General features: G+C 50.8%; 1 protein-coding gene across 1 annotated transcript in view; it reads left to right on the top strand.

Moving 5' to 3' along the window:
- Positions 1-12396, top strand: part of KIF13B (kinesin family member 13B) — a 1451009-nt gene that overhangs the window by 1338209 nt on the left and 100404 nt on the right. The window contains exon 36 of the mRNA XM_069605712.1: positions 6903-7020. Within this exon, the coding sequence (XP_069461813.1) occupies positions 6903-7020 (118 nt within the window). The remainder of the gene's footprint in view (positions 1-6902; positions 7021-12396) is intronic.

Raw genomic sequence — 12396 nt, 5'->3', positions numbered from 1 at the left:
CTGTACCGTTGCCGTTGGAGAAAGTTCTGCGACTGGTGCAGAGTTCAGAATGTGGATCCTTTTGAATGTGACATTCCCATGGTTTTGTCTTTTTTGCTTTCTTTGGCCCACAGGGGCTTGCAAGTGGGTACCATTAAAGGTTACCTGGCGGCGGTGTCTATATTGAAGCGCTCCTCTGAGGAGTGTTCCTATTTTAAGATTCCTTTAATTTCGCAGTTTTTGAAAGGGCTCACTAATGTGTTCCCTTCGTCACCTTTTTTGGTGCCAGGTTGGGGTTTGAACCTTGTTCTTAAGTTTCTTATGGGTGCTCCGATTGAGCCTTTACATTCTTGCCCTTTGAGGCTGTTGACGGTTACTTCCGCTCGCAGAGTGAGTGAGTTACAGGCACTTTCAGTTAAGCCACCCTTCACTGTGTTTCACTGTGTTTCATAAGCAGAGGGTTGTCCTTAGAGTTCGTCCTTCTTTTCTTCCGAAGGTGGTTTCGGAATTTCATTTGAGAGGCTCCATAGGCTTGATCCTCAGAGTGTTGAGCTTTTATATTTCGCGCATGTCCCGGGTCAGAGTGGACGATCAACTTTTCATTGGTTACGCTGGAAAGTGTTTGGGACAAGCTGTGACGAAACAGACTTTGTCTCGTTGGATTATTTTAGCTATCTCCGAGTGTTACCGCTTGGCGGGTAAGGACCCTCCGGCTGGCATGCGGGCCCATTCTACCAGAGGAGTGGCTGCGTCTACTGCTCTGCAGAGGGGAGTTCCTATTCGTCACATCTGTGATGCAGCCACCTGGGCTTCAGTACATACTTTTGTACGTCACTATTCCCTCGATTCCATCAGAGGGCAAGATCTGGCCTTTGGCAAGGCAGTTCTCTATTCCGCAATTTAATTGGGCATGCTAAATTTGTATTTTAAATTCTTTTCCACCTCCTTGCTTGGTACTGCTTTGGGAGTCTGTCATAGATATGGAATACGTCTGAAGACCCAATCCCCTCGAAGAACAAGTTACTTTCTTACCTGGTAACGTTCTTTCGATGAGATGGTCCGACGACATATTCCATATCGCTCCCTCCCTGCCTTCCCCGCTGCAGAATTTCTTTTGCGATTGCAGCTTGCGTTCCGCAAGGCCTTGTGTGTCTGACTGGCAGTAAACTGGTGGCACACGTTCTGGGAAAAAACTATAACTGAGGCTATGGGCGTCGTGCGTCCTACTTATCACATCGGGTGACGTCGGAGGAGGTCCTCGGGGACGGCGCATCGACGTCATCGACGCAGACGCCAAAGATTTTCCAAAGCAGCACAGCTGTGGACATTACCTGTCATAAATATGGAATACGTCGTCAGACCATCCCGTCGAAAGAACGTTACCAGGTAAGAAAGTAACTTGTTCTTCCAACTCCCTTTACAAGGACCCTGCCATCCTCCCACCATGGCCACGCGTACCATGTCATGGTCGGGACAGGGTCGACCCCATAGCCCGACACGTAGGGGGACAGGAGCTCATCCACCAAGATGTAGTCTATTCTAGAGTACGATTCATGGGTTGCAGAATAGTGTGTGAAGGAGGGGTCTCCGGTCCTGTGACTCGGGATTGTGTCCACCAAACCCAGTTCGCTTTAACCTTCTGGAAATTTCAGGCCATAGATTCGTCTGCCGCTCTAGTGACCTGAGATCCCAGTCGCTTCCTGTCAGTGGAGGGGTCCAAAACCATGTTGAAATTCCCCCCCGTCCCCACCACCGAGCCTTGTATGAAAAAACTTTAGTCGGGCCCCCATTTCCTCCCAAAATTGTGCCTGGCCTTCATTTGGACAATACACTATGACCAAGGTCAGTGGGGGAGCCTTGTAGAGACCCTCTGACCATTAAGTATCGACCTTCCGGATCCCTCATTATGGCCTCCTTGTCGAAGCCCATGTCCCTCGCCATTAAAATAGCTACCCCTCTCTTTTTGGTCCTCCCCAATTCCCCCCCCCCCGCGCATTTTGGGTTCCTTCCCCCGTGCGTCTCCTGTAAAAAATAAAAAAAAATGTCAAGGTTGGCCCTTCTAAATTCTCTGCAAACCAAGGACCTCTTGGTAGGGGTGTTCAATCCCTGCACGTTTAGGAAGCCCACTCCCAGGGCCAGCAGACACTCAGCCATTGTCAAATTTGCCCTTTCTCTCCATCCACACCCGCACCGCGCCTTTGTCTAACAGCTCTTGATATTTTCCCTTATACCCCTCCTCCCCGGGTAGGCCTCAAGTTTTCCCCCAACTGCCCCGCATTCCCCACCCCAAATTCAACAACCCCAACTCCCTCCCATCCCCCCTCCCCCCACCTCGGTGTCCAGCCAAGTAGAACCATTGTCACAGGCGCTTGGCCAGACCACCAGTATACCCACCCCTGCTGGGCTGCTATTGACATGTTCACCACTGTGAGCCCCCCCAAACCCAACTCCCCCCCCCAATATCCTCTTATACTTGCTGTTCAGGGGGGACCTCAATCTTGCATGGATCCCCGAATCTGCTCCTCTTTGCCACTATTGGTCGGGGCGATCCATCCCACCTCCCCCGCAACCATTCCTGGTCGGTGAAGGAGTATTCAATTTCTTAAATTTCCTTGAGCTTGTCTTTTTTTCTCCTGTTTCCTGGATATCCGGGACCGCTTTCCCCCTCTGCGATCCATCCCATGGGCTGGTTCCGTTACATAGTCCTGGATAGCTCCTTTTATATCTCCCTCGGTGACCAGAGTCGTACGCTGCCTCATATATTCAAAGGAGAGGGAGAAGGGGTAGCCCCATCTATAGCACACACCCCTCTCCCTCAACAACTGTGTAAGGGGGCGGCACATTCTACGCTGAGAGATCCTGAAAAATTGAAACTTGCGCATTGTTATAAGTGATCTCCTGGGCCTTCCTGGCCTCCTCCAGAACCTTAACCTTCTCCGTATAGTAATGGAACAGGACCAATATGGATCGGGGGGACTCCCGCTCTGCCCCCCGCCCTATGAACCCGGTCAAACATCGGCTCCGTTGTCATGCCATCCGCAAAGAGGAGATTGATGATATCCCTCACCACTCGACCCAGCTCTCTTTTTGTTTCGCCCACCGTTTCCGGGACCCTAAAAATTCTAAGGTTATTCCTTCTCTCCCTGTTTTCAAAATAGTCTAGTTGCCTAGCCCATTCCTCGTCCCTCTTCTCCAGGGCCTTCAGCCTTAGATCTATTTGCACTTCCTGAGTCACCGAAGAAGTCTGATTAGTTTCCAATTGCAACAGTCTGTCCTCCACTTTGCTCACCCTCTGGTCCATTTTTTCCATTTTCTGGCCGATGTCTGATCTCAGGTCCCTGATTTCCTGCAGGACTACCGCGAAACCCCTTTCCATTGCAGAAGCCGACTGGGACGTGGATTCTAACTGGGCTATTCCGGTAACTCGACCCTGGTCTTCACTGCCGCTGTTGCCCTTCCGATACCGATACTCTTGAAGGGCTTTACGGAAGCTCATCCGGCATCCTCGTGTGCACCACCGTCAGATCTGCTGCCGTCTAGGGGTCCCGGAACACCCCCCCAGCCTCAGCACGATACCTCTTCGCCACTCTGGCCACTGGGTTATCGTACCGTCCTCCGGGGTCACACCCACGTCCGGACGGGCACACGACCCACCGTCCACGGGCGGGGGCCACACACCCTGCACACACCACTGTGATATTCCAAGGTCCTCTTCGTACTCCGGGAGGGGAGAACCTCTCACCACCACCCCAGGGTGGGCACACACCCCACCAACCACAGGCGGGGGCCTCACAACCCTACCACAACACTCCGTGGTTCAAGGTCCTCTGTGTGATCCGTGAGGGGGACCCCCCACATGCACTCCTGGGCAGGCACACGCCCCACCAACCACGGGCAGGGGCATCACACCCCTTCACACACCACTGCCGCAGTACGGGGTCCTCCTCGTGTTCTGTGAGGGAGACCCCCAACCTGCACTCCTGGGCGGGCACAAGCCCTCACGCCTTTTCCACTACACTGCGGGGGTCCAGCACCACCTTCTTCCTCCAGGGGGGAAAGCCACTAGTCCGACCTCCCGGTGTTTACCAAAGGGGAGGGCCCCCCCACCAACACTCCTGGGAGGGCGCTCACTGCAGGCGTAGGCCCCGAGGTAGTCACTCTCTGCTCCCCCACTGAAGTCCTTGGATATTTACCGGCCTCTTGGCCATCCGGGAGTCCTCCCGTGCCCCGCCCACGTCCCCACTCCTTGAAACCGTCCTCTCGTGGGGGGGATCACCAGGCAAGGAACCCCCAGGGGAAGGCCGGAGGGCCACCAGTCTCCCGTTCCTCCTCCAATTCCCCATCCTACCTCACCTCTGGGTCCCCCTCCCGTCTGTGCTGATAGCCACGTCAGGGGGGGGGGCTCCCACTCCTCCGGCCTCCGGCCCCCGCCGGGCCTTGTGTACTCCGGGCTGACACTCCACACTGCCACCTCCAGGCTCTTCACGGCCGCGCTCTCCCACCCGGCCCGGGTGCCTCCTCTCGCCTCAGGGCCGGGCCGCCAAAAACCGCTCTCCCCCGGACGGGGGGAGGCTCCTGCTCCCACTCCACCAGTTGGCCCTGGAAGCACTCCTCCCAGCGAGGGGAGACCAGCACGCCCGTATGAGACTGCCACCTCGGGCCCGACCGGGTCCTCCTGCGCCTCGCGGTCGCCGAATCTTCTGCCTCCTCCCGCCAGGCTTGACGGCCCCCAAGCTCCGGCTTCCAGGGGTCCCGGAGTGCCGCTCCTGCAGTCAGGGGGCTCCCGGGGGGGGGGGGGGGTCACGTCCTAGTCCCGCAGGCCTGCGCATGCTTGGGGGTTGTCAGGGGGGGGCGGGGGGGGCCTCACTCCCCTTTCTGGCCCAGCTTCAGCGGGAGCTCAGCAATCAGGCAGCCATAGCCTTTGCGCCCCCTGGTGGCCTCCCCCTGGACATCTATTTATATGTCCAGTAAAAAATATCATGCTTGCCAACTGGGCCCCCCAGCGCTAATTGCAAACTGTTTGGCTTTTTACCCAATTTTTTTTTAAAGTATGCTCTAAATAGCAACATTTTAACCCATCATTTTAAAAGAAATCCTGTGGCAAAAACCGAACCCCTCTTGATTGGTATGGGTTCCCTCGCTACGCTCGGCCGATGTGGCATATCTGGGGGAAATATCTATGCCCCCCCCCCACTTAAAAACAAAATCACCAGCTACCACTGGCCCTGGGACTGTGCTGCAATCAGGGTGGGGAGCCCAGGGACTAGTGGGAGCAGGATGGGCGTGAGCAATGGGATGGTGGTGGGAGCAGGGTGGGGAGAGCCCAGGCTCTGTGGTGGGGTGGGGAGAGCCCAGAGACTGGATAGGAGTTGGATGAAGGAGCCCAGAGACTGTGATGGGAGCAGGTGGGGGAGTCCAGGGACTATGCAGGGAGTAGGGTGCAGTGATGGCACACATAGTTCATAGCCATTTGGATTTACTGTCCATTTGGCATTTTTGGGGGGCCCGGGCTGCCTACATTTTTCTCGGGTGGCACAGGCCTAAACAGTTTGAATAACGCTGCTCTAGAATGCACAGTTGCAAAGTTGTGATTGTCTTATGTTGCAAAACTTCACTGAATGCCAATCTTCTTGCGTGGATGTGGCTTAAGATCACAATAATGCACATATTCAGGTTTTTATAATAGTATACTTAGAGGCTGAGAGCTGGCATTTGGTGTTTCTACATTTTAAGCAGAATTATATTTGCTTTAAACCTTATGGACATCAGAGCAAGCTGTGATTGTTTTACCATTCACAAAAGCCCTCTCACTTACAGGATGCTGAAATCATATTCTACTCTATGGTGCCAGATTATTGTAACTTTTCTTACAGAGGTGGGCGACACCTTGCAGACAGCTGGAGCCATGTCTCCCAAGGTTTGGAAGGCACCCAGGTGAGAGACAGTGTAGAGAACAGACCTACTGGAAAGTGAAAATGGCAAACTAATGAACATTATACATTCTATAGCCCAGCCACCACCTAGCCAGTGAAACGAGTTCAAGCAAGAGTCTTTACGTTGAGGGGTGGGGGAGAGGTAGAAGATAAAAACTCCACTATCTCAATTGCATGGTCTCCTGTGAGCCCAGTATTGCTGCAGATCTGCTCAAATATTATGTTCAGACTTTGTCATATAGGCACAGATTAATTCAAGAATTAAGGGAGAGTGTCTGATGTGGGTTTCAACCTGCTCCTCCCCCAGCAAAGTAGTAGCTGAGAGTAGGAGCTCATATGCACATGTTGTGATGTCTGAGTAAAATAAGTACTAGTATTAAGAGCTTCTAGTATATCTTGCCTAACTAAATACAGTACAAAGAATATAGAGGAAACTAAACCCAGTGGGCACATTGTGGATGATGGAAAGTACATAGTATGTCTGAGGAGGCCTTCCAGCTCCACCGTGCAAGACTGCATGTGGCCACATAACACATAAAGAAGATAGAGGGGGACATAAGGGACATTTTGTGACCTTCATCTTCCTAAATATGCTCCTCTTGTCCCCACTACCCTTCCTTTTACTATCTATTCACCACCTTGTATTAGCCACACTGCAAATGTTTATTTGATTTCTCCTCTTTCTTGGACATAATCACATCAAACATTGGGGGTGGGGGCAGTATTGGTGGCATGATACTGATGCAATTGAGTGAAGCTATATTGAAAATTGTACTAAACTCACCACCAAGACTTTACCAGAGGCAGATGCTGGTAAAGTCACCCCAATACAAGATGCTCTGAAATGACGGAATGTTATATTGGTAAACTAATTTGCACTCTTGCATGTGTGGTGCTCTGCCATCTATATCAGCAGTACTCTCTGGTGTTTCCGAAAACAATTTTGATCATCACAGAAATGTGAAGTTTGTTTTTCCTTTTTCCCCATAGGGTCGATGGGAAAGCCAGCAAGATATATCTCAAACTTCATCTTACTCCAGCAAAGGGCTGAGTCAAACCCGTGCACCGTTGTCAAGCTTGCCACCACAAAGTCAATCCAACGATAAAGGCAAGTTGTAGGTAACAAGGAATGTAGTCGATGTGTGAAAATCATTTGGTGTCCAATGGTATCGCTTTCCTGTAATGTTAGCAGAGATATAAAACAATTTGCGTTCCATGTTTCTATAAAAGTATCTGACTGACGGTTCTAGATTTGAATTGATATCCAGAGTTCGTTTTATCTGTATTAGAGTAAAGCAAAGCCTACCACGTTACAGCACAACCTTTGCAAAGGTATGTCCACATCATTTCTAAGCATAGTCTTGCAGCCAATTTAAAGAGTATTAGGTTTACCTTGCCCCTCCCTGTGTTATCTATTTTGTACCTGTGTTAGTAATTTGTCAGCCATGCTGGTCAGATCAATAAATAATTTGCTTGTGTGGAAGGTTGCCCTTTAAAGTGCCTGTATTTTGCATACACACTTTGTGAGGAAACAGATGTTTCGTTTACTGAATTATCCAGCAAGTTAAACCTGCAGTGCGCATGTGCTCAGACGGCTGAAGCAACCTACGTGGAACACAGTGGAGTTTGACATGAGTAGGTATCTGTGGATTGGTCCAGTAATGGCAATTGCTTTCCACATAATTTAGAACAATGGGGCCCGAGTGTCTTACATTTTTTGGGAATTTTACTTTATCCCATTGTGCCATCCAAACGTATCATGTAAAATATGTATTGCTTACTGATGTGGTGGGTTATGAACACTCTTGTACCAGCTGTCTCATCCATTTGGACAGAAATGCCATGTTGCACACTCACAAATATTACTGTATAGCCTGAAAGGTCTTGGATTCCAACCCACAAGCTTGTTTCTCCATCCAGCATTACATCACTCCTCCACCAAAAGCTCTAGAAATAAATGGGATCATAGTGCCACAGAGACTATGTAGGCTTGTGTGGACCAAGTAGAAGTTGAAAAGGTACTTTAAATTCCCTATGTTGAGTAATTGAGTTATGGGGGCTGCTGCTGGCCAGCCTGGTTTCCTCCCCTGTGAGGGGTAGTAATGGAAGTTTTGCCTGTTGTTCAAAGGGTCCTAAAATATTTCACTTTCTCAAATTACATTTCTGCCAGCTGGGCCTAGTGCCTTGTCTCAGAGCTAGGTTGGAGCAAATGTATTTGTATTTTCAAGCGTGTTTGGCTCAGTTTTCTTAATTGCTGCATACTTCGAAATTATGCTGCACTGCACATTCATCTCCCTGTAATTGAATGCAAAATATAGAGCACCCCTCCTTTACCCTTGCCCACATACCCCAGCTATGCATACACAGGTGCACACTTGCCTTTTGTTAAGTTTTCTTGGCCTAGCGGTTAAGCAATTATGATCACCTGGAACAGTGTTTTACAAAGAGCAAGTAGTCCAGTAAATCAAGCAGTTTCCTCAAAACTATTTGGTTTTACCCTGCTGCCATCTTTTAACTAAAGTGGGCAACTGCAGTACAGAGCAGTGGTTTGGAAATGGGTGGTGTATACATATTTACAATAGGAGCCATGCACCATTGTCCTGCAACATATGTCCACCTCCCCCCCAGTCCCAGTTGTCTTGAGGCTTAGCTGCGATATGGTCGCTCTATCAGTTTTCAAAATAAATGTTAGAAAATGTTTGACATCAAGGTTCAGAAACCCAAAATTGAAACTGGGAATACACACCATGCCAGGCGACAAAGAAAGCATATGAATAGTGAAGACAATAAAGAGAGATGAACTCGGCATGCGACCAGGCATGCCACCCATAAGGGTGTCTCTTCTAAAAAAAAAAAAAATGCACCAGCGCCGACACGCCCTCGAAGATTGTGCGAACCACAAAGGTTTTGGCGGAGCCGAAGACCATGACGATGCCTACAGGCACGTCGAAATCCCTCTCATCGACCAGAGCAACGCAAGAGTCTTGCAGCTATTGTTTCGGCGACAAATAGACCAAAAAGCACCCCCTCTCATCGAGAGGAGTATTCTGCCCCTCTCTAATGGTTTGTCTGAAAAGTCCCTTCCTCCTAAAGACCCTTCTCCTCCTGGAGAGCTTTTCCCCCTCTAGACCCCTCTGGTTCATCCCTGTAGACCAGAGTGAGGTTTGGGAACTACATGGACAAATTATCACAGTTTGTAGAGTTTTCAGAAAAGTTTATTACACCCAAGAGAACTATGGAGGAGGATTCCTGCCCTGTTTTACCAAAGGTGCAGAAGCTTTGAAGCCAAACTCTTACTCCCCAAGAAGAGGTTTTTGAGCTCTCGGAACCAGAAGAGGTATAAGAGAATCCCTATGGTCATGACGACAATCCATTTGGGCAAGACACACCTGACCACTGGCCAGATTGGGGTCAAGATCAGCCTGCCAAGGAAGCACCCCACTCCGACTCCTGACCCAGACCCCATTTGTCTGGATCCTCCCTCCTCGCCTCCACAGAGGCAGGCATTGCCTATTGACGATCAGATGGTGTTTAATGCAATCCTGAAAAGGGCTGCAGACCACTTCCAGATTGCCACGCAGGAAGCTGTTCAAGACACTGAATTTGTTGAGGACATTCTGAAGGAAAACCCCCCTACAAGTCAGGCAATCCCCCTGCTAAATTCCATCAAGAAGCGCCTTGCACCCTCCTTACCGTCCCTGTCACTCATAAGAGCTGTCAACCCGCGGGTCGAGAAACTGTTTCACCCCTCTCCGTCAGACCCGATGTACATTTGGGGGCATGCCATGCCAGACTCACTGGTTGTTACCGCCACCACGAAAAGGGCTGGGGTGTCACTATTTACTGCAGAGGCCCCCCAACCCCGACAAGGATTGGAAGAAGCTCTATGCCCTTGGCAAATGCATCACCACGTCAGCAGTCAGCAGCTTATTCAAGCAGAATAGCAAACACTACTATTCTCCCAAGTTATAGCAATGTGCAGTGGAACCAGTGTTAAGAAGGCCTCCAAGAGGTCCCTGAACCAGTGCGTTCACGTCTTCTGGCGGTCGTTTCTGTAGGAATGCAAGTGACACGCAACATCTTCAAAACCGATTAGATGAACTGGCTACCAGGGGGCACACAAGCAAACATGCTCTCTGTGTGAGCTCCGCTACTACGGCCCAAAAAGTGGATCGAGCCCCCACTTTTGGAACCCCCTGCGGATAAATTACGAGCAGCCACAGTGTGAATATTCCCTCCGCCCCTCAGCAGCAGAAATCCCGGGGAAAATCGGCGTGAAATTCCCCTAGAAATCATCAGCCAAAAAGTACGGCCTGCCAGACCCGGACCGGTCAAAATGAAAGTGGGCAGGCGCACGTGAATTGATTGGCTGCGCGTTATGGATGGCCACCCAGCAGAGCCGTGGACAATTCTCCAGCGGGTGACAGCCCACTCCAGTACCGAACAGTATGCAGATTGTAGAACACAAGCCGGCGACCAAGCGAATAGAAGAGGACGACGAACCCAGTGGCGAGGAGAGACCCCTTCTGGAGCCCACGACCCGCTCCACCCTATACCCATACCGACGGAGCACAACAAAACCATTCCCAACGCTGCACAGAGCACGTGATTGGGCTGCACGGTGCGAGCGGCCGGAGCCTCCCACCTGAGGAGGACCAGCACTGGAGGAACACAAGACGTGCCCAGCGCCCCCAAGCATTTTCATGCACGCGCCGCGGCCCCCGAAGATGCAGAGTACATCACCCTGAAGTGCTCCTGGAGCTTTGGGGACGCGCAGCCCTCCCAGACAACAGGCATGTGCGAGAGGAATCCTGCAGGCGCATTGGACATTTGTGCGGTGAGTCTTAAATAATAGAACTTGCTCACCCCTGCGCCCCCACGGCCCTGTGGCGTTCAGTGCTGCACAACCCTGTGTGCTCCCATACCAACTACTGGAGTGTAACAAACCTAGTTGGACACCCCTATTTGCAACAACCTCATATGAAAGCACCAAGCCCTGACCCTGTGCACAGCGCCACCGGAGCGCGCAGGGAACGGAACAGTGACCAGGGAGCGCAACAAAGGGTCAACTGCCTAACCAAATGAAACCAGTTGAAAATAAAAACCAAACGACACAACCTATGTGCAGAAGCAAGCTGCACTGAAATAAACAATTGCAGCCCCAATCTTAAAGCACTAAGAGAAAGTGAACTTGCGATCCCTGACAACGCTTCATTCCTGGGCCTCATCAGACCCCAGCCCACCCAACACCTGTACCCCAACGCGCCATATACCCTTCCACAATTGGGTAAAAGGAGAAAGCGCACAGCGACCCCCACCGGATGCAATCCGGAAAGGAGAAAAAGGACAGAACCAAGCGTAAGGGGCAAAAAGCACTACCACCCCCCTTCTTCCTCAAGTTGAACAGCGAGTGGAGGATAATGACATCCTGTGATGGACACATCTGGGGCAGACCTGACAAAAGCCCTAACATTGCCGCCCGCTCCTGGAATCAATCTGAAGACCTCCTCATGTATGTCAGGAATACCACATACACACAGTTCGACTTCTCTCTAAGATAGTGGTACGGGGACCAACCCAGAACGCCATATAAACAATCAAAGAGTGGTGCGAAAAAACTGGGCACTACCCCACACGCAGAGAGAACGTTAGTGAACCTCCCCCACCCTACTGATCGGCACACACAACAGAAGCCCTATGCTATGCTCACCTGGTCTCCACAGGGGCGCTGAACGAAGCTGGACAGCAACTGTCTCCACCAGCGGCACACGTAGCAGAGTGGTGAATGGCTGCATGTGCCCTCTCTGTTTTGCTCTTTCGTCATGAATGAAGATTTTCCTAAAATGTTGAAACGAGCTATTAACTAGCCATAAGGAGGAGGACCAGCTCCCACCTCCTGTGACCTCCTTGTGCACCCCTCTACTATGTCTCCCCTTAGAGTTATGAATGGCAGACTCTCCATCCTGTGACTGTCTGCAGGGGTGCATTGTAGTTCAAGGATCTAGTTACTTCACTGATCCTGCAGATTACTGGAGAGTTCCAGACAACTGCGACTCTGTGGGTGAGTATTTATGCCAATATTTCTTGGTATGGATTGCTTTAGAGTTCAAGTTGCCAAAAGTTCACTACTGTGCTTATTTCTTTGCAGATCCCCTTTTTGATGCACCCGATGAAGTGTCTCCTCTCCACAGATGAACAAAATTCCAGAGGTGAGTTTCAACTCTAGCGCGATGTGAAAATGTCTAAAAATACAGTATTGTTTTTCTATGCAACTAACCTGCTGTTCCTTTTCAGTTCTGCAGGTGCAGTGACTCAGGAGCGGCGATCGCGTGATGGTGTCTCGAGGGACCGCAAGACTGTGCAGCCTTCGGTTGAGTATTGGCGCTGCGTAAGGTTGAAATGTCTTTAATGAGGCCTTTTTCCTCTGCGCGGCTAACCTGAGGTTTCTTTTCTGTTCGGCAGATGCGGTGGCCCCAGAGCCACT

The sequence above is a fragment of the Ambystoma mexicanum genome, chromosome 4p, assembly GCF_040938575.1.
Source record: "Ambystoma mexicanum isolate Mex_15411 chromosome 4p, UKY_AmexF1_1, whole genome shotgun sequence".
Taxonomy (NCBI): Eukaryota; Metazoa; Chordata; class Amphibia; order Caudata; family Ambystomatidae; genus Ambystoma; species Ambystoma mexicanum.
The sequence above is the reverse complement of the archived record's forward strand: the minus strand, read 5'-3'. Positions and strand labels throughout refer to the sequence as shown.